General features: G+C 41.5%; 1 protein-coding gene across 3 annotated transcripts in view; it reads right to left on the bottom strand.

Moving 5' to 3' along the window:
• BAZ1B (bromodomain adjacent to zinc finger domain 1B) overlaps positions 1-27,041 on the bottom strand; it is an 81,767-nt gene that overhangs the window by 12,080 nt on the left and 42,646 nt on the right. For all 3 annotated transcript variants that reach the window (XM_008018350.3, XM_073012687.1, XM_008018351.3), the window contains 7 exons: positions 25,219-26,920; positions 18,924-19,062; positions 17,779-17,912; positions 14,538-14,643; positions 13,686-13,784; positions 11,181-11,358; positions 7,874-8,056 (listed from right to left, as the gene is read on the bottom strand). In XM_008018350.3, coding sequence (XP_008016541.3) covers positions 7,874-8,056; positions 11,181-11,358; positions 13,686-13,784; positions 14,538-14,643; positions 17,779-17,912; positions 18,924-19,062; positions 25,219-26,920 — 2,541 coding nt within the window. The remainder of the gene's footprint in view (positions 1-7,873; positions 8,057-11,180; positions 11,359-13,685; positions 13,785-14,537; positions 14,644-17,778; positions 17,913-18,923; positions 19,063-25,218; positions 26,921-27,041) is intronic.

Genomic DNA, 27,041 nt, shown 5'->3' with positions numbered 1-27,041 from the left:
TTTCCTATAGAAATAGAGAATCACAGAGAGCCCTGTGTATATAAATTTATGGGTAACAAGTACTATAAACACACACACACAAATCTACATTTAAGAAGCTGCTGAAGTTCAACTGGAAACTGACTCATTCCTTACTCCAACCTCCGTTGTAGATATTTCAACATCTGCTTTGAGAAACAGCAATCTCCTTCCTTACTTTTGCAGAGCTCCACAGTAAACTGAGGTCCACAATCACAGCTGCCTTGCTGTCTTCTCCCCTGATAAATGGAGAGCTGACAGATACTACTGCAGATTTTTTTCTTGAGAGGATAATCCAAATCTTTTCAATGGAATATCAATGTAAGAATTTTAGGTTCGGTTCTTTAAAAGTGCTTGAGAACTGGCAGGGAATGACTACAAACAGGCTTTGCTGTCCTCTAGCGGACACTCACATGTAGTGCACACAGTATGGAAGGAAACAGTCCTGGGCAGTCCTGCTTTTTACTATTTCCTATCAATGCTAAAATCTCAGCATACAACAGCTTATCTGGCCTCATTAAAACCTTTTGTTTTTAATTTGAAGGTATTTTGGGAATAGGCTTATTTAACCTTTTTTAAAAAAACAAATTTTAAATAGTATCACACAGTTAATAGGTAGCCCTTGTAACTGGCTTCTTTCACTAAGCATATTTCTAGGTTCATTCGTAAAGCATGTAACAATACTTCCATCAGTTTTACTGCTGAACAATATCTCACTGAATAGATGTTCCACATTCTGTTTATCCACTCATCAGCTGACAGATATCTGGGATGCTTCCGTATTTTGGTTATTCAGAATCACCCCATCTTACGATGGGTCAGACCTATGACTTCACAATGGTGCAAAAGTGATACACATTCAGCTGGGCGCAGTGGCTCACGCCTGTAATACCAGCATTTCAGGAGGCTGAGGCGGGCGGATCACAAGGTCAGGAGTCTGAGACTAGACTGGCCAATATGGTGAAACCAGGTCTCTACTGGTTTTTGTAAAAATACAAAAATTAGCCGGGCATGGTGGTGCACGCCTGTAGTCCCAGCTACTCGGGAGGCTAAGGCAGAAGAATCATTTGAATCCGAGAGGTGGAGGTTGCAGTGAGCCAAGATTGTGCCATTGCACTCCAGCCTGGACGACAGAGTGAGACTCCGTCTTAAAAAAAAACAAAAAAAAAGTGATACACCTTCAGCGGGCTCCTCAATTTATGATAGGGTTACACCCAGATAAAACCATTGGAAATTATAAATACTGTAAGTCATATAATGGGTTTATTGGGACACAGCCCCATCCTAAATTCAGGAGTATCTGTAATCAGGATGTCAGGACAAATGCCACTAGAGTAAACAAACAAACAAAACCCAGGATTTTGCCAAATAATACATCAGTCTTTTCTATTTAATTCAATAAAACAAAATAAGCATTAAAAACTGAAATCATCCACTATTACAAACCTTCAAAGTAAAGAGCAGTGGAAAATTTCAAAGCTGTGGTTGAGTTGACCTCTGGTGGGGAACCACAGGGCATAATGCCATTTTAATGCAGAACATTGCTGAACTACTTAGTAGGCAGCCTAGCTGATTTTCCAAGAAACTCTTCCATGCTTTCCATTTATGTACTGTGTCTGGACCTGCAAAGTTCTCACATTTTCCTCCCCAACTAAGCTAAGAACAAGTCTCATCTGACAAACTGAGTTTACTTCACTGTGGAACACGGGACTCAAGAAGTTAATGAGAATCTTACAGTGACAGGTGAGTTCTCAATGAGAAGAAAGCACTGCTGCAGGAAAAGAAATGGCAATGACAGATGTGACTCTTGGACAGATCACATCAAGAAACTCTTCTGTATTCAACTTGAGTTAAAAACAAAACCTATGTAGTAGTAAGACTAAAACTTATGCCTAATGAGAAGAGATTTAGCTAAGGAGACTGTTTAATATCTTAGACAGTCTAATATCTTAGACTGTTAACTGTTTAATATCTTAGACATCATCTAAAAGGCTACCTAGGTGCTATATACAGCCATTTAAAAGGAACACAGGGCCAGATGCTGTGGCTCCTGCTTGTAATCCTAGCACTCTGGGAGGCCAAGGCAGGTGGATCACTTGAGCCCCAGAGTTCAAAACCAGCAACATGGTAAAACCTTGCCTCTACAAAAAATACAGAAAACAGCCAGGTATGGTGGCACATGACTGTGGTCCCAGTTACTTGGGAGGCTGAGGTGGAAGGAACACCTGAATCCAGGAGTTTGAGGCTGTAGTGAGCCAAGATTGCACCATTGCATACACCAGCCTCAGTGACAGAGTGAGACCCTGTTATTCACTCATAAATAAAATAAACATAGGCTGGGGCATGGTTGCTCACACCCATAATCCCAGCACTTTGGGAGGCCAAGGTGGGAGGAGTACTGGAGCCCAGGAGTTCAAGACCAGCCTGGGCAACGTAGGGAAACCCCTTCTCTACAAAATAAATAAATACATAAAAATTTAAAACTTTGCCAGGAATGGTGGCAGGCACCTGTAGTTCCAGCTACTCGGGAAGCTGAGGTGGGAAGATCACGAGCCTGGAGTTTGAGGCTGCAGAGAGCCATGATCTTGCTACTGCACTTGAACCTGGGCAAAAGAGTGAGAACCCATCCCAAAAAGTAAAGAAATTTTTAAAAATAAAAGAAACACAGGAAGGTGAAAACTAAATCCCAGCAAGATAACGACATACCACATAGTAAGTGTCTGAGCTTAAGTAATGAATTAAACTTTTATCTAAACTGAATTTTCTTTCTCCACCCTGCTTACCTCTTATCCAAAATTATCCTCCCCATATCACATATCATCCTCGGCCTCAGGAAGAAATGTAGGGGGAACACGACAATTATGTACAAACATATGATAAGCTTTGGAAAGGACAGCAGACTCACTCTATGTAAATGGGGAGGACAAACAAGAACCAGCTGTCAGTGACAAAGAGGCCAATTTCAGTTTTATGCTGCCCCTCCCACGACCTGATCCATTCCTATACATTCTTCAAAACCCATCCTCTTCTGTCTGGGAAGTTTTCTCTAGTGTGCCCTGGGTATCCCTCACAGTGAGCCTGAGTACTGCTCTTTCTCATCATTACTGGTCACACCACGGTAAGGGTCCCCCGCTGGTATCACACTCAAACTGAGTTCCCTGCAAGCAAGAACTTAAGGATTCTTTTTTTTTTGAGACGGAGTCTCGCTCTGTTGCCAGGCTGGAGTGCAGTGGCGTGATCTCGGCTCACTGCAACCTGCAACCTCTGCCTCCTGGGCTCAAGTGATTCTCCTGCCTCAGCCTCCTGAGTAGCTGGGACTACAGGCTTGCATGACCACACCCAGCTCTGTGTGTGTGTGTGTGTGTCTGCATGTGTGTGTATATATACTTTTTTTTTTTTGAGAAGAAATGGATTTTCACCATGTTGGCCAGGCTGGTCTCAAACTCCTGACCTCATGATCCGCTCACCTCAGCCTCCCAAAGTGCTGGGATTACAGGTGTGAGCCACCATACCCGGCCCTGAACTTAAGGCTTTTTTACTCATCTCTGTAAAACCTCCAAACTTAGTAATGACTGGCACAAGCAGGCAGCAGGCCTGTACCAGATCTCTGTAAACAAAAAAAAAAAAAAAAAAAAGAAAAGAAAGAAAGAAGGGAGGGAGAGGCAAATCTAAAATTAGTGACAAGTATTCCACACTGAATAACGGTTAGGACCTCTCCCATAATGTAGTGTTCTCAAATTCTTTTCTTCACAAATAATCTTAAGCAGAAATCTAATACACAAAACAGACAAAAATGGAGCTGCTATTCTATCAAGTTTCATATTTATTAATAAGTAACACAGAAATTAAAAGATCAAATGTGGCTGGGCCAAGTGGCTCATGCCTGTAATCCCAGCACTTTGGGAGGCCAGGGTGGGTGGATCACTTCAACCCAGGAGTTCAAGACCAGCCTGCCCAACACAGCGAGTCCCCATCTCTACAAAAAATTTAAAAATTGGCTGGGGGCGTGGTGGCACTCGCCTGTAGTCACAGCTACTCAGGGGAGGCTGAGGTGGGAGGATCGCCTGAGCCCAGGAGTTTGAGGCTGCAGCAAGCCATGACTGCACCACTGCACTCCAGCCCGGACAGCAGAGACCCAGTTTCTAAAGAAACACAATATAAAATAAGAAAAGAGCAAATATGACATCGGGTAGATCTGTGTGGACTAACAGAACAGAGGGGACAGGTGTCTAGAATATACTGATAAGTGAGAAACTGAAGAGTATTATGTATGCATAGTAAGATTCCATTTTGTAAAAAATCCAACAAATCTTTGTACATACGTAAAATGGACACTAAACTATTAAAAAAGTGACATCCTTGGGCAGTGAAACTAGGGTGGGAGTTATATATTTTACTTACCTCTCATTTTATTTACTTACAATAATAAAGCATGCTACATTTAAAAATAAAAAGTGAGGAAACTGGATATCTAATATGAAAAAAATGAAGTTGAAGCCTTACCTTCTACCACTGACAAAAATTAACTCAAATGGATCAAAGACATAAATGTAAAAGCTAAACTATAAAATATTTAGAAAAAAACAAGAGAATCTGGCAATGATTCAGATATGACATCAAAAGTGAAGGCAACAATGATAAAAAATAGGTTAAGTTAGACTCCATGCAAATGAAATGCTTGTATGCAAAGGACACTATCAACAGAATGAAAAGGCTACCCACGGAATGGGAGGCTATATTTGCAAATCATATATCTGAAAAAGGGTTATTATCAAGAACACATAAAGAACTCATACAACAACAACAAAAAAACCCAATTTAAAAATGGGCAAAGGACTTGAATATACATTTCTCCAAATAAGGTAAAGAAATGGACAATAAGCACATGAAAAGATGCTCAACATCATAAATCATTAGAGAAAAACAAATCAAAACAAAATGAGATACGACTTCATATCCATAGGATGGATACTATTAAAGAAACAGGACAAAGGCCGGGCACAGTGGCTGAGGTCTGTAATGCAGTGCTTTGGGAGGCCAAGGCAGGCGGACCACCTGAGATCAGGAGTTCGAGACCAGCCTGGCCAACATGGTGAAACCACATCTCGCCTAAAACTACAAAAAAAATTAGCCAGGAGTGGTGGTGCACACCTGTACTCCCAGCTACTTGGGAAGCTGAGGTAGGAGAATCACTTGAACCCAGGAGAGTTTGCAATGAGCCAAGATCACACCACTGCACTCCAGCCTTGGCGACAGAGGGAGACGCTGTCTCAAAAAAAAAAAAAAAAAAAAAAAAAAAAAAAAAAAAAAAAAGTATTGGCAAGAATGTGGAAAAACCAGAACCCTCATGAGTTGCTAGAGGGAATGTAAAATGGTATAGTCACTGTAGGAAAGCGTATAGTGGTTACTCAAAAAAGTTAAACATTGAATTACCATATGATCCAGCAATCCCACTACTGGGTATACATTTAAAAAAAAATTACAAGCAGGTACTCAAATATTTGTTTTTGTGGTTTTCTTTTTTTTCTTTTATTTTTGAGATGGAGTTTCGCTCTGTCACCCAGGCTGGAATGAGTGGCTCCATCTCTGCTCACTGTAGCCTCAGCCTCCTGAGTTCAAGCGATTCTCCTGCCTCAGCCTCCCTAATAGCTGGGAATACAGGTGTGCGCCATCATGCCCTGCTAATTTTTGTATTTTTAGTAGAGACGGGGTTTCACTATGTTGGCCAGGCTGGTCTCAAACTCCTGACCTCAGGTGATCCGCCCACCTCGGCCTCCCAAAGTGCTGAAATTACAGGCGTGAGCCACTGTGCCCTGCTCGGACTCATTTGTACACCCATGTTCACAGCAACATTATTCACAATAGCCAAAGACAGAAGCAACCCAAGTGAGTGGATCAACAAAATGTGGTACACAGACATGATATAGTAAATATATTTGGTCTTTCTCCGCAGACTAAAACCTTAATAGGAGTGTCTTTCGTTATTCAGAGAAGCCCCTTTGGACCACACCTAAATTTATGCTAATGAGGCTTTCGGTGAGACCTCTAGTTATGAGGCTGGTCACCAGAAAGACCAGATGATTAGAAGGCTGGAATGTTCAGCCCTACCCACAAGTTCCTGAAAGGTAGGAGGAAGGGGAGACTTAGGAGATTAAGCTCTACAACGATAATGGGACAAGATTTGATCGGCTTCAGGTAACACACTCGGAAGCTGGGAGGAAGGAACACATGAAAGTCCCACGTACCCCTGCTCCGCCACCTTCCTTGTTCCATGCATCTCTTCCATCTGGCTATTCCTGAGTAGAATCCTTCAAAATGACCCGGTTAACCTAAGTAAAATGCTTTCCTGGGTTCTGTCAGGTATTCTAGCAAATTATCAGACTTAAGGAGAGGGCCGTGAGAATCCTAAATGTATAGATGGTACAGGTGGCAACGTGGGACTTGCAACTGGCATCTGAAGTGAGAACAGTCTTGTGGGACTGAGCACTTTAACTTGCAGGATCTGACACAAACTACCAGTAGATACAGTCAGAATTAAACTGAATTTTAAGAGTAGTTGGTGCAGCAGAGAACTGGAGAGTTGCTTAGGGTGGTAAAAACCCCACATATTTGGTGTCAGAAGTGTATGAAAAAGTTCTGAAGACTGATGGTGGTGATGGTTGCAAAACAACGTGAATATACTTAATGCCACAGAATCGTACACATAAAAATGGTAAATTTCGGCTGGACATGGTGGTTCACACCTGTAATCCCAGCACTTTTGGAGGCTGAGGTGGGCGGATCACCTAAAGTTAGGAGTTCGAGACCAGCCTGGCCAACATGGTGAAATCCTCTCTCTACAAAAAATTCAAAAATCAGCCAGGCATGGTGGCATGCACCTGTAATCCCAGCTACTTGGGAGGCTGAGGCAGGGGAATTGCTTGAACCTGGGAGGTAGAGGTTGCAATGAGCTGAGATTATGCCACTACACTCCAGCCTAGGCAATAGAGTGGGACTCTTTCTCAAAAAAAAAAAAAAAAAAAAAAAAGTAAATTTGTATGTTATGCATACTTTTAACCATGATTTAAAAAATATCTAGAGCAAGCATGGCTGGGCACAGTGGCTCATGCTTATAATCGAACTTTGAGAGGCTAAGGTGGGAGGATAGCTTAAAGCCTGAAGTTTAAGGTTACAGTGAGTTATAATCAAATCACTGCATACCAGTTTGCACAAGAGCAAAAACCCTGTCTCTCAAAATTAAATAAACAAATTTTTAACGCGTTTAAAAGTCACCACCACCGCCGGGCGCGGTGGCTCAAGCCTGTAATCCCAGCACTTTGGGAGGCCGAGACGGGCGGATCACGAGGTCAGGAGATCGAGACCATCCTGGCTAACACAGTGAAACCCCATCTCTACTAAAAAAATACAAAACACCAGCCGGGCGAGGTGGCGGCGCCTGTAGTCCCAGCTACTCGGGAGGCTGAGACAGGAGAATGGCGGGAACCCGGGAGGCGGAGCTTGCAGTGAGCTGAGATCCGGCCACTGCACTCCAGCCTGGGCGGCAGAGCAAGACTCCGTCTCAAAAAAAAAAAAAAAAAGTCACCACCACCACCTTTTAAAAAAAGAAAGCAAACTCTGGTTAAAGGTGGGAAGGCCACATCCACTGTGACCACCACCCAATGACCAAGAAGCAGGGCTGCACTCCACAGGCCAGTGTGAAAACCACAAGAAGGGGCAGAAAGTGATTAAAAAAAAAAGGAACACTCACTCAGGGCACAGTGCCTACAGTAGCTAAAATGCATAGGGTTAGATTATTTTAAGACCAAATCACACTCACCTACACAATCACAAACTACAACTTCAAACAACAAAATACCTTTGCTTCCTCTACCATTTTCTTCTCTTCATCCACTTCCTCAGTTTTTGCTGAATCTTCGCTTTGGAGTTTTCTTCTCTTTTGCTTGGGAGCCATGAAGCCTTGGAGAAATTTCTTTATGACACTGGCCTGAAGGGCAATCACACACTCGCCAAAATCCTTCAATTTCTCTAATGAAATGACCTATAGGAAAGGATTTTAAAACCAGACTGAGAGAAGGCCAAGAGGAAGATGAAAGGAATCCATCCTCAAATTCAAATAAATGTAGACTCAAATGCCACATAACATTCATTTAACAAAATCAAGACCCACATACCATTAATTTAACTGTGCTCCTCAGTTCGCTGCATGGCTTATGCATTTTAAAGTAGCTGACTGGTCGGGCGCGGTGGCTCACATTTGTAATCCCAGCATTTTGTGGGGCCAAGACGGGCGGATCACCTGAAGTCAGGAGTTCGAAACCACTTTGGCCAACATGGCAAAACCCCATCTCTACTAAAAATAGAAAAATTAGCCAGGTGTGGTGGCATGTGCCTGTAATCCCAGTTACTTGGGAAGCTGAGACAGGAGAATCACTTGAACCCTGGAGGCGGAGGTTGCAGTGAGCCGAGATCGTGCCACTGTACTCCAGCCTGCGTGACACAGCGAGATTCCGTCTCAGAAAAAAAAAAAAAGTACTTAACTACTTCCCTTTTCCCAGCTAAGGGATCCACCAAATGAGTTACATAGTTGATTCATTCAATAATGACTGAGTGTCTGCTATGTTTAAACTATAATCTTAAGGCAAAGACACACTGAGAAAGTAAAATAAAAATTTGCTGACTTTCCAACTTAATAATTTTTAAAAAAATTTTTTTCAGATTTGTAACTTGCTTCCAGCATGTAACTAACTACATGTAAGGTAGTGTGTTTTACAAACTTGATCTCCTTTTTTTTCTTTTTAAAGAGACAGGTCTCACTGGGTCACCAAGGCAGAAGTGCAGCAATCACAACTCAGTGCAGCCTTGAACTCCTGGGCTCAGGTGATCCTCTTGCCTCAGCCTCCCCATTAGCTGGGATCCCAGGTACATGGTATCACACCTGGCTAATTTTTCAAAATTCTTGCGCAGGCTGGTCTCAAACTCCTGGCCTCAAGCGATCCTCCTGCTTCACTGATCTCTTTTTAAGCCTCACATCTACCCGATAGATGAGGAAACAGAAGTTTAGCCACTTCATCAAAATCATGTGCCCAACCAGGTGTGGTGGTGGCATACGCCTGTAGTCCCAGCTACTCGGGAGACTGAGGAAGGAGTTTGAGGCTGCTGTCAGCTATGATCTGTGAATAGCCACTGCACTTCAGACTGGGTAAGAATAACAAGACCCATCTCTTTTTTTTGAGACAGAGTTTTGCTCTTGTCGTTCAGGCTGGAGTACAATGGCACAATCTTGGCTTACTGCAACCTCCACCTCCCGGGTTCAAGCAATTCTTCTGCCTTAGCCTCCCAAGTAGCTGGGATTACAGGCATGTGCCACCACATCCACCTAATTCTTGTATTTTTAGTAGAGACGAGGTTTCTCTATGCTGGTCAGGCTGGTCTCAAACTCCCAACCTCAGGTGATCTGCCTACCTCAGCCTCCCAAAGTGCTGGGATTACAGATGTGAGCCACCACATCCGGACAAACAAGACCTATCTCTTAAAAGATCAATTAATTTAAAAATAAAAAGAAAAGAAATAAAAAATGTCCTTAAACACTATCAATCACACAACACATGCCAATTAGAAGATAACAGTTTAATAGTCACAAAGAAAAATGATACCCCAATGTCAGCAAGATACAGGCCTGAATTTGGCACAAAGTAGGCAATTAATGAACATTTGCTACACAAAAAGTAAACGTGTAACATCTGAAACCTGCAAGATCCTTTGGGTTCAATAATTCTTTTTAAAAAAATCATTAAGAAACATAAAGATGTTTCAATCTTTTTTCCCAGGAAATGTACCAAGAATTCACCACAAGATTAATTAAAAAGAAAAAATGTGCATATGCAAGACACACATATTATTTGCTTATTCTAACAGCAAAAAAAAAAAAACAAAAAAAAACGGGCTAGAAGAGTTGCAAAGTACTTATAAATTAGGAAAAATGGCATGGGGGGATGCAAATGAACGTGTTCATAAAAATCACAAAACCATAAGAGCATACACATTGGCTGGGTGAGGTGGCTCACACCTATAATCCTAACCCTTTGAGAGACTGAGATAGGAGGATCTCATGAAGCCAGGAGTTTGAGATCAGCCAGGGCAACATAGTGAGATTCTGTCTCTATAAAATTTTCCATTTGTGTGTGTGTGAAACAGGGTCTCGCTATGTTGCCCAGGCTGGTCTTGAACTCCTGGGCTCAAGCAATCCTCCTGCCTTGGCCTCCCAAAGTGCCGGGATTATGGGTGTGAGCCACCATGCCCAGTCTCTATAAAAAAATTCTAAAAATCAGCCAGGCAGGGGTTGCTTGTGCCTGTAGTCCCAACTACTTGGAACCCTGACATGGTAGAATCACTTAAGCAAAGGAATTTGAGGTTGCAGTGAGCAATGACTGTGCCACCATACTTCAGCCTAGGTAACAGAGAGGGACCTCATCTCTTTAAAAAGAAAAAAAAGACAAAACATGTCATAGTGCATGAGGAATTTGAAAAGACCCACAAATATTAATATGCCTAGAATTATGTGGACTTACTGATTTAAAATCAGTAAAAAAATGGTTTACAATAGTAATTGCTGCATAGTATTCACCAATCTTCGACACCTAAACCTACCTGCTATGGTGTATGGGATCTTTTGAGAAGTTTCACCCATCCCACTGAAGGGTCCCTCTGAGCACTAAAGGACAGGACTGTGATGACAGCCCACTGGACAACATGAGTCACGCCCAACATAAATAGAAATCTGAGCTACTGAGTGTGAAGAATGGGCAAGTGCAGGATACACAAGCATGTTTTACACCTGAAAGCAGAGGCATCGCAAGGGAAAGATGTGAAATGATGCTGTATGACTAGAGCCTCTACAATCAGTTTTCATCCACCTTAGTAGCAAAGCTCTTTTCATATCAAGGTTGTAAGCCAATTATTAAGCTTTTCTGGATACCAGCAAAAGATAACAAGGAAAAAATACATGTACATAAAGTATTTTTGGTTCCATATATGTCTTCCAAGACAAATCCAAACATCTGATTTCCAGGAAGGTCATGCAGAGAAGTCAAGAACAGCATCAGGGAACAACTTCAGATTGAGTTTCCATGAGTAATTCAAGGGGGATTTTCTTATATTCTTACCCGGGCTTCAAATTCTGATGTTTCTTCCACATATCCAAGTCCTCCTTTTTGTAACCTTGTTGCAACTTCAATGAGATCACTACGAAGAAAGTTTAAAAGCTCCTGGTTGCCATCACAGGATTTTAGACCCAAATTGGGTTTCCGAGCTAGATGAATAGAGTGAATAATGTCCTGGTACCTAGAAGATTTGGGACAAGAGAAAAGGGAAAGAAAGAAACCTTTTGAAGATGTTCTTTAAATTTCAATTACTTAACATTTTATTTCTAGAAAACTTACTTAGATCTCTTTCACCTCTCCCTGGTGTTTTCTCTTTTTTTTTTTTCCCTGAGACAAGGTCTTGCTCTGTCACACAGGCTGGAGTGCAAAGGTGCCATCACAGCTCACTGCACCTTCAAACTTAGGCACTCATGCAGTCCTCCGACCTGAGCCTACAGCTGGGATTACAAGGTATTGCCTCCACACTTGGCTAATTTTTTTTATTTTTTGTAGGGATGGGGTCTTGCTTGCTATGTTGTGCACACTGGTCTCAAACTCCTGATTTCAAGTGATCCTCTCCCTTAGGCCTCCAAAACTGCTGGGATTACAGGTGCGCACCACCACACCCAACCACTTCTAAGCTTTTAATGGTAGGAATCAATCTTCATATTTAGTGAACAAAACAGGTCCTTTCAATTCAACACACGCAGCATCAAATGTGCTGCCCAAAGACAAGGAACATCATAGAACTATATTCCTTTGTGGCTCTGTGCACTGACATTTTCCTTTGTTCCTTTTTTTTTTTTTGAGATGGAGTATCGCTGTCGCCCAGGCTGGAGTGCAGTAGTGTGATCTTGGCTCACTGCAACCTCCATATCCCGTGTTCAAGTGATTCTCCTGACTCAGTCTCCCTAGTAGCTGGGACTACTAGGCGCCCATCACCACGCCCGGCTAGTTTTTGTATTTTTAGTAGAGGCGGGGTTTTGCCATGTTGGCCAGGCTGATCTCAAACTCCTGACCTTGTAGATCCGCCTGCCTCCGCCTTCCAAAGTGCTGGGATTACAGGTGTGAGCCACTGTGCCCGGCCCTCCTTTGTCTTTCTTAATTTGCCTAGACACATCTGTATTCAGACAACACAATTCTGAATGCAATTTTAATTAATTTACACATTAAGCAGTGGACTAACATCAATATTATGTACCTATTTTCCTTTGCAAAAGTCTGGCAATGGTGTAGAGTATGTACTGAATCACATTTTCCTTCCCTCTTCCATCAAACCTAAACTCAACCGTGAAATTGAGCAGAGTCAGAAATAAGAGGTGGCATTAAGCCAAAATCTTATCCTGGCTTTGATAGAAATGTCTACAACAAATATGGCAGTCGCAAATTTAGATGGAGTTGATGCTACTTTGTAGACAGAACAGGGTTTTTGGTTCTTTTTAATTCATATGGCATGAAATTCACCAACTTGAAGCATGTACTTCAGTGGTTTTTGTTGTAGAACCACCACAACTATGTAATTCCAAAACATTTTCATCACCCCAAGCAGGAATCTCTTACCTGTTAGCAATCATCACTCCCACTCTCTCCTTCCCCTATCCTCTGGCAACCACTAATCCACTTTCTGTTTGAAATAGATTTGCCTATTCTAAATGTTTCATTTGAATGAAATCATACACCACATGGCCTTTGATGTCTGACTTATTTCACTTAGCATGTTTTCTAGGTTCATCCATGTTGTAGCACAGAACAGTACTTCATTTCTTTTTGTGGCTAAATAATATTCCATTATTTGAATATTCTAAATTTTGGGCATTTTTTGTTTCATTTTGTTTGGAATAGCGTCTTGCTCTGTCACCCAGGCCAAGCCAGAGTACAAGGGCATGACCTTGGCTCAGTGCAACCTCTGCCTCCTGGGTTCAAGTGACCAACTCAGCTCGGCCTCCCAAGTAGCTAAGACTACTTCATACACAAACCACCACACCCAGCTAATTTTTGTATTTTTTATAGAAACAGAGTTTCTCTATGTTGCCCAGGCTGGTCTCAAAACTCCTGGACGCCAAGACAGTGGCCTACCTTCACCTCTCAAAATGCCGGGATTACAGGTGTGGGCCACCACACAAGGCCTGGATATATACCAAATTTTATTTATCCATTCCATCAATTGATAGTCATTGCCATTGTTTCCACCTTTTGGTTCTTCTGAATATTGACAGAATAATTCCGGACACCCACCCATCTGGGCCTGCATCTGCAAAGCTGTCTAACAACCATGAGGCTCACAGCTTGGTGCTGGCACATGTTCTTTAGTGCATAATCCTGCTACTCTACATATAGATGGCCAAAGGCATATTTTTCCAATAAGCATAATGTGCCAAGAAAATATCAGGCAATATGAACACAAAACGGTGACACATTTAAAATATTTTACTTTAACAACTTTAATGGATAATAAAAAAAAACCCTCAGATATTTATATCCAACACTAAAGAGAAGTAGGATGTGACGAGTAAGATGAAAACCTCTTACCTCTTCTCTAGTCTCTCTTTAAGTTGACTTTCCCTTATTCCCTGAGGGTGAAGACAGTTTAACAACTCATCCAGCTCCTTTTGACTATCACATAAAAACCTGTAGGGGCAAAACAGACCTGATAACTCTGAAAAAAAAAAAAAAATTCAAAATCAAACACTAAGCAAGGGATCTAGAGTTGGTAGTGGGACTTGGGAGAACAGAATTCCAAATGTGTTCACAGTTTACTATCTAGAAGTAGGATTAAGTAATTTACTATTGTCATGATGCCTAGTGTTAACTCTGTACTAGGATACCGGAGCCAATATGGTTCCTATTAAAATATTAAATGAAATTTTATAAAGTTAATTAGTATACTTGTCCCTTTCCCTCTAGAGAGTAAACCTATACCCAAAATTCAAAAATGAAATGTCATTAAACCACAGATGATCACAGTTAAAGTCATAGAATGGATCCTCTAAAACCTAGCTCACTGCCTAAAAGCAGAATTGCACACAAAGGAAACTAACGGCTATGCACACAATTTGTTAATTAATAAAAGTTAAGGAAAATCTTAAATACTTCTATTCCCAACCAAATTTAAGCTACATTTTTACTGCTATATAAGATATATCACATAATACACAAAGTTGTATTACAAGGGGGGAAAATCAAAATTCCAACCCTTAAAAAACAAGTATCTTCTTAACGAAAATCAGGTCTGCTAATGCAAGAAGTTTTGGTATCCAAAATATCAAAGTCACACAAAGTATCCTGAGCATTATTAACTCACTGGCATCACTATACTAAATACTTTCTTCCTCAACAATTAAAAGGAAAAAGAAAGAGCAACCAGATGAATGCTCACATTACCATAGGTTCTGTCCTTGTTTAGGTGTGGTTGTCTCTACAGCAACTTCTGTTGCTGGTCCATGTTGTGTGTTCATGTTTGCATTTTTACCTAAGTTTGCTTTCTTACCTAAGAAAAATTGAGATATTAGGTTGACTATAGTAAATACCCAATTGCTAGTTTCAAACCTAAGCAGTACCCAGTGGCAAACTCAACAGTTTGTAACAACACAGATGCTTCCTGTGAAATATCAAATATATCTTCATGTATAATAGATGCTACTTTCTCTTACATATCTTAAACACAGCATGTTATCTCAGATATTTGCTCTCTGAAGTGGAATCGCTGCACAGTTCCAAAGTTTAAGAGTACTGCAACTTAGAATGAAGAAGAATGACTATCTTTATATCAAAGCAAAATAAAGAACTTACTCCTTTTACACGATGTTAAGAGCAAAGGCATCTGTAGTGAAGCAGAAGCAATGAGAATACATAAATACCATAGACTTACCCTTGGAGGTTTCAAGTGGCAAATAATACAACTAACTTTTTTGTAAATCAGTTCCTATATACTGATACATGACTTTAACATAGATATATTTTGAGCCAATTTATCAAAGCCTATCTTAGCTCACCACAATATCTGTTTTTTGTTTTTTTGAGACAGAGTCTTGCTCTGTCGCCCAGGCTGGAGTGCAGTGGTGTGATCTTGGCTCACTGAAACCTCCGCCTCCCGGGTTCAGGTGATTCTCCCTGCCTCAGACTGCCAAAAGGCTGGTATTATAGGCGCGCGCCACCACGCCTGGCTAATTTTTGCATTTTTAGTAGAGATGGGGTTTGACCATGTTGGCCAGGTTAGTCTCGAACTCCTGACCTCAGGTGATCTGCCCACCTTGGCCTCCCAAGTGCTGGGATTACAGGTGTGAGCTACCACTCTTGGCCAGTCATCACAATACTTAGCTTACAATAAGCCTTACCTTACAATAAGCCTTACTGCATACTATGACTGTTTCTCTTCTCTTTCCCATTCTCCCCGCTTTAACCTGAAACATCTCTGCAATGCCACTAACACATAACCTTGTTTAGTCTTTTCAGTTGGGGTTTTTTTTTTTTTTTGAGACAGAATGTTGCTCTGTCACCCAGGCTGGAGTGCAGTGGTGCAATCCTGGCTCACTGCAACCCCTGCCTCCTGGGCTTAAAACAATTCTCTTGCCTCAGCCTGCCAAGTAGCTGGGATTACAGGCGCCTGCCACCGCACTCAGCTAATTTTTGTATTTTTTATAGAGACGGGTTTTGCCACGTTGGCCAGGCTGGTCTTCAACTTCTGAGCTCAAATGATCCACCTGCCTCAGCCTCCCAAAGTGCTGGATTACAGGCATGAGCCACTGCATCCAGCCTCAGCTGGGTAATTTTAAATAGAAACTGCCATTCTAGAACTGGAAAACGTGAAACAACATCCACCAGGATGCTCTAGAAGTGAAGGGTCTGGGTCCCCAACCTTGTCTTGGGGACACATTATAAAGTAACACTCCCTCATCCCACTGAAATCTCTTCCAAATCTAAACATCCAGGCTCCACAGTTACTGCTCTCAAATCTAACTGCCCTCACCTGAGTGTTTATGCAGTCTACCAAAACTAGATTGTTCTAACAAGTGACATAATCTATGCTCAATATAATTCAACATACAAACATCTTAAATTTGAAGTTTTATTTGAAGGAATGTTTATTTTTGTAAATTCGTAGTATTCTTACTTAACAATTTTGTGAGTTTCAAGTTTGAGTTAGGAATTTCTCTAACATGAAAAGTTACTTTAAAAAATAAAGATTTATCAATGAAGCACAAGAATCTAGTACTCAGGAAGCAACTCTTTTTTTTTCTTTATCTCCCACATGACACCAACACATAAGCAATTTTCATTAGGTTACAGACAGGAGAGCTGAAGGAAGTTTATGGATCATTTAACCTAGTGATTCTCGACAGGGAGCACCGCTGCTGCCATAGGCATCTGGCAGAATCTAGAGACATACTTGGTTTTCACTGCTACCACCCAGTGGGTAGAGGGAAGCTCCTGAATGCACAGGACAGCTCCCAGTACAAAAAACTATCTTCCTCATCAGTGTCATGGTGGGAGAAAAAAAAAAGATTCATCTACCCCAAAATGTCAGTAACACTGGGGTTGAGAAAACCTGAGCTAACCTAAGAATCTTATTTTTTTAATTAAAATTTGTTTAATTTCTTTCTTGAAATATACTCAATACATACACTTTAAGAAAGAAGATGAATATATATTCAGAAAACCATTCACTGTGTATTTCTTTTACAAACTGAACACATATACCCAGCACCCAGATGAAGAGAAAGAATATTACCAGTGTCCCTACATGATCCCTTCTCAGTCACTCATTTTTCGTTAGGTATTTGCCATGTTTCTCCTCACAAGAATTGTAAGGACTTTATCTGTCTTGTTTGCAGCTATACCCCTAGCATTTAAGACCTCATCTGTCTTCTTTGCTGTTGTACCCCTAACATATGAAAAACTGCTTCACAAATAGATTCAGCATAAACACTGAATAAATTAATTTTAAAAGTAAACGGGGGTCAGGTGCGGTGGCTCACACTTGTAATCCCAGCACTTCGGGAGGCCGATGTGGGTGAATCACCTGAGGTCAGGAGTTTGAGACCAGGTTGGCCAACATGGCGAAACCCTGTTTCTACTAAAAATACAAAAATTAACCAGATGTGGTGGCAGACACCTGTAGTCCCAGCTACCTAGGAGGCTGAGGTAGAACTGTTTGAACCCAGGAGGCGGAGGTTGCAGTGAGCCGAGATCGCACCACTGCACTCCAGCTTGGGCGGCAAGAGTGAAACTCCGTCTCCAAAAAAAAAAAAAAAAAAAAAAAGTAGAAGAGGACATGTAACACTGCCCTTCTTAGTCCCCATACCTCAGTTTCAGCCCTTGAGGCACCTACAAAGGCTTCCAAGGGACAAAGTTTGAAAACTGCTCCTATAAAATCTAATACCCAAATATCCTAATATTCAAGCTCTTCATCTTCTCACACTATGCTTAGAACAAAGGTAGTAATCAAATGTGGGTTTCTTTCCTTCTCTCTACACATTTCACACCTACCCATGTCACTCAAATTGATCTAAGACCACAATAAAGAAATTCTGCAAATGGAAAAGATGACAGAGGAAAGGTAGTCCTTAATGTTGAGCCCACTAGAGCAAGGTGAACTCACTCTTAGATATACAGATATACTCACTGCGGGGACAGTAATCCTCATCAGCAGAGACTGTGTGGTCTTTGCAGTGATGGTTGAATCGGTAGTCAATGCTATCATGTACCCAGCCTTTTTCAATGAATAATCCTGGAACTTCATCTGAGAAGAGCCAGTATCTACAAATCACAACCAGTATTAGTAAGACAATGAATAGATCAGGATTGCAGGATGATTTTACTGCTGGAGAAGATAATTACAGAGTATCATTGAGTATTCAAAACCACAGTTTACGGAATTCTTCCTCTTCAGAACTCCAGACAGATAAAAATTGCAAGGTAAATCAAAGTATATGAGAAATGTTGAAACTGGAGACTAGTTTAGTGTCTGTGATTTTTGTAACTTCTTTCTTTTTTTTTTTTTTTTTGAGACAGTCTCGCTCTGTCGCCCAGGCTAGAGTACAGTGGCCTGATCTCAGCTCACTGCAAGCTCCGCCTCCCGGGTTTACGCCATTCTCCTGCCTCAGCCTCCCGAGCAGCTGGGACTACAGGTGCCCGCCGCCTCAGCCAGCTAGTTTTTTATATTTCTTAGTAGAGACACGGCTTCACTGGGTTAAGCCAGGATGGTCTCAATGTCCTGACCTCGTGATCCGCCCGCCTCAGCCTCCCAAAGTGCTGGGATTACAGGCTTGAGCCACCACGCCCGGCCACTTCTTTCTTTTTTCAATGGAAATAGGGTCTCGCTATGTTGGCCAGGCTGGTCTTGAACTACTGGCCTCAAGCAATCCTCTTGCCTCAGCATCCCAAAGTGTTAGGATTACAGGTATGAGCCACCACGCCCAGCCCCAATTTGTGTAACTACTACTATTTCTCCTTCTTTAGGTTTTACAAAATGTATGCATGTAAAACCTATTATCATTTTTAAAGACTTGTATTTGGATTACATTTCACCTATCACCATCATCTAAGCTTCCTACTTGTGGTATCTTCAAGGGCAAGAATATGTCTTACTTAACTTGCAACTCTAGCATTTGGCAGTTAATATTCAATAATCATCAACAATTCTGTTTCCAAATAGAAATGGAAAACTGAAGAGAGAAGCTTGCCTATTCTTGTACTTCAGGAAATTTTCGTAACTAACAGCAATGTAAATAGTCCTAAAGAAAACAAAAATTCGGTTGAGGAACTGACCTATTATGGTTTCGATCTGTGCCAATAGGAGTCCTGCGCATGACTAGTTTGGCCTTGGCAATCCCTTCCTGGAAAGCTTTCTCAGCAGCTGCTTTGTGCTTCCGTATTCGTTCTTCTTCAGCTTGGCGTTCCAGTTTCACTATTAAAAAGACTCAATCAGATATTTTCCTAGTAAATCCCACTCTTACAAATTAAATAAAATATGGAGTAAAAAGTGGCTAGTGTACAGCAGTTGTTTATAAAATCTTAGTTTGCTTTCCCTAATTCTAATGTTGTAAGAAATGACATGTGAGGCAGCAACATCTAGTCCTCCTATACTCCTTGAATTTTGCTGACATCTCATCCCTAACTCAATGCAAAATCTTTTCTCTCCAAAATATCACTTCTTTTTGTTTTCGTTTTGAGGCAGAGTCTTGCTCTGTCACCCAGGCTGGAGTGCAGTGGCGCGATCTCGGCTCACTGCAACCTCTGCCTCCCAGGTTCAAGCAATTCTCCAGCCTCAGCCTCCCGAATGTAGCTGGACTACAGGCACACACCACCACGTCCAGCTAATTCTGGCATTTTTAGTAGAGACGGGGTTTCCCCATGTTGTCCAGGCTCGTCTCGAACTCCTGACCTCAAATGAATCACCCGTTTCAGCCTCCCAAAGTGCTGGGATTACAGGCGTGAGCCACCATACCCAGCCAAAATATCACTTCTTAATATACTTTATACAATCCTGAAGAAATAGTTAACAGTCCATAAATGGGACTAACTGAAACATCTTCTGACAGGTACACCCTACAGGATCCTCAAAAAGATCATGATAAATAAAACCAGTAAAGTAACTATTTCAAAATAAAACATACTTCAGTCCTGAGGAATCTGATAGTAATTTGGCTTAACAGCCCTGATGACAAGAAAAAAACCCCTGAAAAACGGCAGGGGAGCACTTGTGAATAATAATTATTTTACACTGAACACCTATTTTTCTAATTATTCAGCAAGTTACTGTTAATGATAAAAATTTTATTTCTGATTATTCATTAATTAGGTTTGAAATTTCCCTCAACAACAAGAGCAGCCCACTAATTTTGAAAGTTTTTCCATAATTGTCACAAACCCTGACACCATAGGGTACACAGCAATGCTATATACATTGTCACAATTTTTAAAAATTGTTCATTTTTTTTTTAGAGACAGGGTCTTACTATGTTTGCCCACACTGGTCTCAAACTTCTGGGCTCAAGCAATCCTCCTGCCTCGGCTTCTCACAGTGCTGGGATTAGAGGTGTGAGCCATTACACTCAGCCCCAAGAATTTTTAACCCTGATTGTCTTATTGACAATAACATTTACAATAAGATGTGAATCTGGAAAATGCATCTGTCTAAAGATGTTACTTTAAAAACTTAAGATAAATTCCATTTAAAACACGGAATTTGTTACCTTTGATAAACAGTGTTCTAGCCCAAATGACACTGTATATTTTTAACAATGTTTATAGTAAAAAATAGTACAAAGGTAAATGATAAAAAAGAGAGAGAGAGAGAATGAGTGAGTGATGGCCCAATTACAGTGAAGGAAAAGTTTAGTCTCCCAAGACTACAAACAAAGAAACATAAACCAACTTAGGACAAGTCATCAAAGCAAGACCCAAGTTCTGACTCAGAGGTTACAGCACTGAACTAGTTATCCAAAGACCTGAACTCTAATCCAAATACTGATCTTGGTAAAATATTAATATCGTGTCCTTTGTTTCTATACAAATAACAGAATATCATCTTCTTTTCCTTTCTCTTAAGGTAAATATAAAACACAGCAAAGCAGTCCAAAAATGCAGTAAGAAATTATTACGTTTCTGATAAAACAGGGCTGAACGTTTTAACCTACATTCTGCTTTATCTGGAGTACAGTTACACTTTTTTTTCTCTTTTTTTGAGACAGAGTTTCTCTCGTGTTGCCCAGGCTGGAGTGCAATGGTGTGATATTGCCTCACCGCAACCTCCACCTCCCAGGTTCAAGCAATACTCCTTGCCTCAGCCTCCCGAGTAGCTGGGATTACAGGCGTGAGCCACTGTGCCCGGCCGCAGTTATACTTTCTTGATAGGTTTTGTTTTGTTTTGAGATGGAGTCTCGCCCTGTCACCCAGCCTGGAGTGCAATGGCGCGATCTCGGCTCACTGCAACCTCTGACTCCCTGGTTCAAGCGATTATCCTGCCTCAGCTTCCCGAGTAGCTGGAATTACAGGCATGTACCACCACGCCCAGCTAATTTTTTTTGTTTTGTTTTGTTTTTTGAGACACAGTCTTGCTCTCTCCCCCAGGCTGGAGTGCAGTGGTGGTGCAATCTTGGCTCACTGCAACCTTGGACTCCCTGGTTCAAGCAACTCTCCTGCCTCAGCATCCTGAGTAGCTGGGATTACAGGCATGCACCACCACGCCAGGCTAATTTTTGTATTTTCAGTAGAGACAGGGTTTCACCATGTTGGCCAGAATGGTCTTGATCTCCTGACCTTGTGATCCACCCGCCTCAGCCTCCCAAAGTGTTGGGATTACAGGCGTGAGCCACCACGCCCCCAGCTAATTTTTTGTATGTTGGCCAGGCTGGTCTCAAATTCCTGACCTCATGATCCACCCGCCTCAGCCTCCCAAAGTGTAGGATTACAGGCATGAGCCACAGAGCCTGGATCTTCATAGGTCTTTAAAATTGTAAATACAATGGGCAGGGGCAGTGGCTCACGCCTTTAATCCCAGCAATTTGGGAAGCTGAGGCAGGCGGTTCACTTGAGGTCGGAGTTTGAGACCAGCTGAGCCAACATGATGAATCCCCATCTCCACTAAAAATACAAAAATTAGCTGGGCATAGTAGCGGACGTCTTGTTATCCCAGCTACTCAGGAGGCTGAGGCACGGGAATGGCTTGAACCTGGGAGGCAGAGGTTGCAGTGAGCCAAGATCGCACCACTGCACTCCAGCCTGGGCAAGAGCAATGCTCTGTATCCAAACAAATAAATAAAATGGAAAGTACACATTATATATGTGTACTCAGGCACAATATGCATTATATGTAAAAATATTTCAATGGCCTTAAGTAGTGCAAACTAAAATTTATTCTAAAAGGAATACACATTTTCTAATAAAAGAACTATTCAAGCCGGGTGTGGTGGCTCAGGCCTGTAATCCCAGCAGTTTAGGAGGCTGAAGCGGGAAGATCACTTGCGTTTAGGGGTTCAATACCAACTTCCACAAATAATAAAAAGATTAGCCAGGCGTGACACAAGCCTGTAGTCCCAGCTGCTCGGGAGGCTGAAGTGGGAGGATCACTTGAGCCCAAGAGGTCAAGGCTGCAGGGAGCTGAGATCACACTGCTGCACTCCAGCCTGGGTGACAGAATGAGACCTTGTCTCAAAATAAAATAAAAAAGAAAATGTTGAAAAAGAACAAGCTGGAAGATCAACACTTCCCTATTCCAAAACTTACTACAAAGTCATCAGCACAATGTGGCTTTAACATAAAGACAGACATACAGATCAATGAAATAGAATTCAGAGTCCAGAAATAAGCTAACGTATCCTAGAGTCGTATGATTTTTGACAAGTCTGTCAAGGCCATTCAATGGGGAAAGGTTTACCATTTCAAAAAATGACACTGCGACAACTGGGGAGCCACATGCAAAAAAAAAAAAATAAAGCTGAACTTTTACCTTACACTATAAAAATTAGCTGAAAATAAAAGACCTAAATTTCAGATGTAAAACGACAAGATATTTGGAAGAAAACAAGAGTAAATCTTCATGACCCCAGGTTTGGAAACAGATACTTAAATCTAATATCAAATCTATGAGTAACAAAAGAATAAAGAGATAAAATGAACCTCATCAAATTTAAAAACCTTTTGTGCTTCAAATGATACTACTAAGAAAGTTAAAGGACAGGACAGGCGCAGCGACTCACAGCTGTAATCCCAGCACTTTGGGAGGTCGAGGCAGGCGGATTAGTTGAGGTCAGGAGTTCGAGACCAGCTTTGTCAACATGGTGAAACCCCATCTCTACTAAAAATACAAAATTAGCCAGGCGTGGTGGCGCACACCTGTAATCCCAGCTACTCGGGAGGCTGAGGCAAGAAAATCACTTGAATCCAGGAGGCAGAGGTTGCAGGGAGCCGAGATCACACCACTGCACTCCAGCGTGGGCACAAAAAAGTGTGAAACTCCGTCTCCCAAAAAAAATTAACAAAAAAAAGAAGTGAAAGAACAACACACAAAATAGATGAAAATATTTGTAGACCAGGTATCTGACAGAGAATTGTATCTAGAATATATAAAGAGCTCTTACAACTCAATAATAAACAAACAACTCAATTTAATAATGGGCAAATGATCTGAATTACTACTTCTCCAAAGACACACAGGTGGCCAGGAGACACATGAAAAGATGTTCAACATCATTAGCCATCAAAGAAATGCAAATCAAAACCACAATGAGATATCATTTCACACCCACTAGGATGACTACCATCAAAAAGTCAGAAAATAACAAGTATTGATGAGGACGGAGAAAAGTCAGAACCTTTAATTCGCTGCTGACAGGCATGTAAAATTGTGCAGCCACTTTGGAAAAGAGTCTGGCAGTTTCTCAAATGGTTAAGCATAACCATATGACCCAACAAACTCATTCCAGGTATTAACTCTAAAGAAATCAAAGTACATGACTGCTCAAAAACTCATACACCAATGTTTATGGCAGCATTATTCATAACAGGCAAAAGATGAAAACAATCTAAATGTTTATCAAGTGATGAATGAGAAACAAAACGTGGTATATCCAAATAATGGAATATTATCCAGCCATAAAAGGGAATGAAGTACTAACACATGCTACAACATGGATGAACCTGGAGAACATGCTAAGTGAAAAAAGCCAGCCATAAAAAGGCTGCATATTACATGACTGCATTTACATGAAATATCCAGAATAGGTAAATCCATAGACACAGAGAACAGACTGGTGGTTGCCGGGGGATGGGGACAAGGGAGAAGTGAGTGACTTTTGGGTTTTCTTGTAAAAATATTTTGGGGCCAGGCGCGGTACGGTGGCTGGCCTGGCACAGTGGCTGGCCAGGCACAGTGGCTCACACCTGTAATCCCAGTACTTTGGGAAGCTAAGGCAGGTGGATCAGGACTTCGAAACCAGACTGACCAACATGGTGAAACCCCGTCTCTAAACACAAAAATTGACCAGGCATGATGGTGCGTGCCTACAATCCCAGCTACTCGGGAAGCTGAGGCAGGAGAATCACTTGAACCCAGGAGGCGGAGGTTGCAGTGAGTCAAGATTGCACCACTGCACTCCAACCTCTCGGGGGGAAAAAAAAAAAAAGGTTTTGGAACTAAATAGAGGTGGTCTATTTTGTGACTGGCTTCTTTCACTTAGCATCAAGATTCATTCATGTTGTAGCATGTAAAACATTATGCTAAGTGAAAGTCACAAAAGACTACCTATTTATTATACAATTCCATTTACAGAAAACGTCTAGAATAGCAAATCTGTAGAGACAAAGTAGACTGGTGGTTGCTCAGGGCTGGGGAGGATGAGTGAATGGGTAATGACAGTTCATGGGTGGGTTTCTTTCTGAGATGATAAAAATGTTACAAAATTGACCGTGGCAATGGTTGTATATTATCTGTGAATCTACTGAAAACACTAACTCATACACAATAAGTGAACTAATTATACTGCATGTCGATTATTTCTTAATAAAGCTGCTTTTTAAAAGTTCAGATTTGATGGTGCCATCAAAGCCCAAAATTTTTAAGTTCTTAAATCTTAAAGGACAGATTACTTAAAGGACAACTTAAAGAACAATCTGAGTTGGTGACTGTGCTAGGGGCTTCAAATATCCTGTCAACCAATTTTACAACAATCTTATCAAGCATATGAGGAAAGTGAGGCACAGGTAAGTAACTTGCCCAAAGAAACATTGTACAGCTAAGTCAGAGCTAGGATCTGAACTCAGGTCAGTCAACTCCCGAGTCCTATGTTGTTTCCACTATGCTTACGTGTAGATTTGGTCCTTTATTGAACCCAGAAAAGATGCCAACATCACACTAACTTATTAACTAATCAGAATGCCAGGCTGAACACTCCAGCTAAAATATGAAATTATCAATAGAATAAAAAGTAAAATACATACCAATAGGTGCCAGGTTATTACATACAGAAATAAGTAAACACAGACCCTACCATTACCTCAATAATTTCCTTTCTTTTACTATCTTCTACAGAGTTTCCCCTTTTCTCTCAGCATGAAATTTTACCTTTCATTTCTCTTTCCTGGATTTCCCGTTCCTTCTTAGCTTGAATGGCAAGCAACCTTCTGCTCTTCACAGCACTAATCATGTCTTCAGCTTCTGTATCTACTTGGGGCTCGAACTTCACAATTTCTTTTTTCCTATCAGTTTTGCCTAACCCATTCTCCACTTTTCCATTTTCTTTATTTTTGGCTTCCATTTCTTTCCGTTTCTGTTTCTCTGCTCTCTTCTTATCATTTTCTTCCTTCAACACAGCAAGCCGCTCCTTCCACAACTCTGCAGACATCTGCTGCCTGGTCTCCATGTGGTCTTGCACAGAGTATGTCATGAGGATCCGGTGGCACAATGCTGTCAAGATCTGTAACTTCTCTTCTGACGTCAGCTCAAAAAATTCAGAGGTCTCCAGCTTTTCTAGGAACTCATCTCGTACCTCATTATCCTCAAATGCAGCTGAATCTTTATTGTCATCTGTGTCTGAGCCCTCGCTTTCCTCCTGAACATCACATCTACGCAAGCAGAGCCGTACCAGCTCTGAAACAGAATGCAGAGTCAAGGGGATTTCCGACAGCTTCATTCCCAATTCACCATAGTCTTCTGCTATCTCATCTTGTAGTAGGGTCTGTAAGAGGATGACCAACACCCTATTAAGGTATAAAAAGCCACCCTTATCTGCACTCAAGGCTTCCATAAGGGACACAGCAGTAATAGGATACTGAGCATCTGGTAAAAGTAGCCCAGAATAACAGCTCAAGAATTCCACCACCATGGCCACATCCCCAAACAGCGTGTTGGGCAGCCCTTCAGGGGTATCCACCAATCTGAATGGTGGAAGGTTTTTGCCAGTTAACTCTTGGTCCTCATACCGCTTCTGTTTTTCTAATCTCTCAAGCATTTCTTTCTCTCTTCGTTCTTTGGCTTTTTCCTTCAACTTCTTTTTCAGTTCCTCCCGTTTCTTTTTCAAATATTCTTTCCGTTGCTCTTCAGACATAGAAGCCCACCTCTTTTTGTGCTCTAGAAGTTCATAGCGTTTTTGAACAAGACTTCGCAATTCTTCTGGGAGACGAGCTCTATCTTCACTAGAGAGAAGACGAGCTGTTTTGGAGATAACACAGGACAGGGCGCTCCTCTTGTCCTCCCTGTCTTTATTTTCTTTGTAGTAGGCAATGAGGTGTAGGGCTGCAGGAGGCAGATGTTTATGAGGTTTACTAGAGGACCTAGGTGTACTCCCAGAATTCCGTGGGGTTCGCGTCATCTTCTGCGTACCTTTGGCCATATCCAACAGAGTCATCTGCTTCATTTTGGTTTTAGGAGTCTTCAGTCCCTTTTTGGGCGATTTGGAATTCCCTGTGGATTTCTGTCCATTCAGGATGCCTTTGCTTCTGCCCTTTGCCTTCAAAGGCTTGTCACTGTGCTTTCCTGGTTTCTTGGCAGGTGGGCCTTTTTTAGGAATGTGAAAGTTAGCGTGCAGCTTATTGGGCGACATCATCTTCATCATTTCTTCTAGATGTTCTTCAGGAGATTTGGAATTCTTTGAGTTCTTCACTTTGAGTGGCGAGCCACTCAATGACTTCTTCAAGTGTACGTGACACCATAACTTAGGATTTAGTGGTGAACTAAGAGAAGAGTTGTCTGTCTTGGATTTCTTTGAGGGCTTCCTGTCTGGGGATCCAGTATTCTTCCTCTTAGTAGAAGGGTTGAGAGTCATATACTAGAATTTAAGAATAGGAGCAAAATTAATTTTAAAATCTAAAACTAACTTAAGCAACATTTAAGCATCTTAAAGGCCCTCTTCCCCAGCTATTCAGGTAAAGCTACATATTCATATCTCT

Source organism: Chlorocebus sabaeus, chromosome 28 (assembly GCF_047675955.1).
Source record: "Chlorocebus sabaeus isolate Y175 chromosome 28, mChlSab1.0.hap1, whole genome shotgun sequence".
NCBI classification, from domain to species: domain Eukaryota; kingdom Metazoa; phylum Chordata; class Mammalia; order Primates; family Cercopithecidae; genus Chlorocebus; species Chlorocebus sabaeus.
The sequence above is the reverse complement of the archived record's forward strand: the minus strand, read 5'-3'. Positions and strand labels throughout refer to the sequence as shown.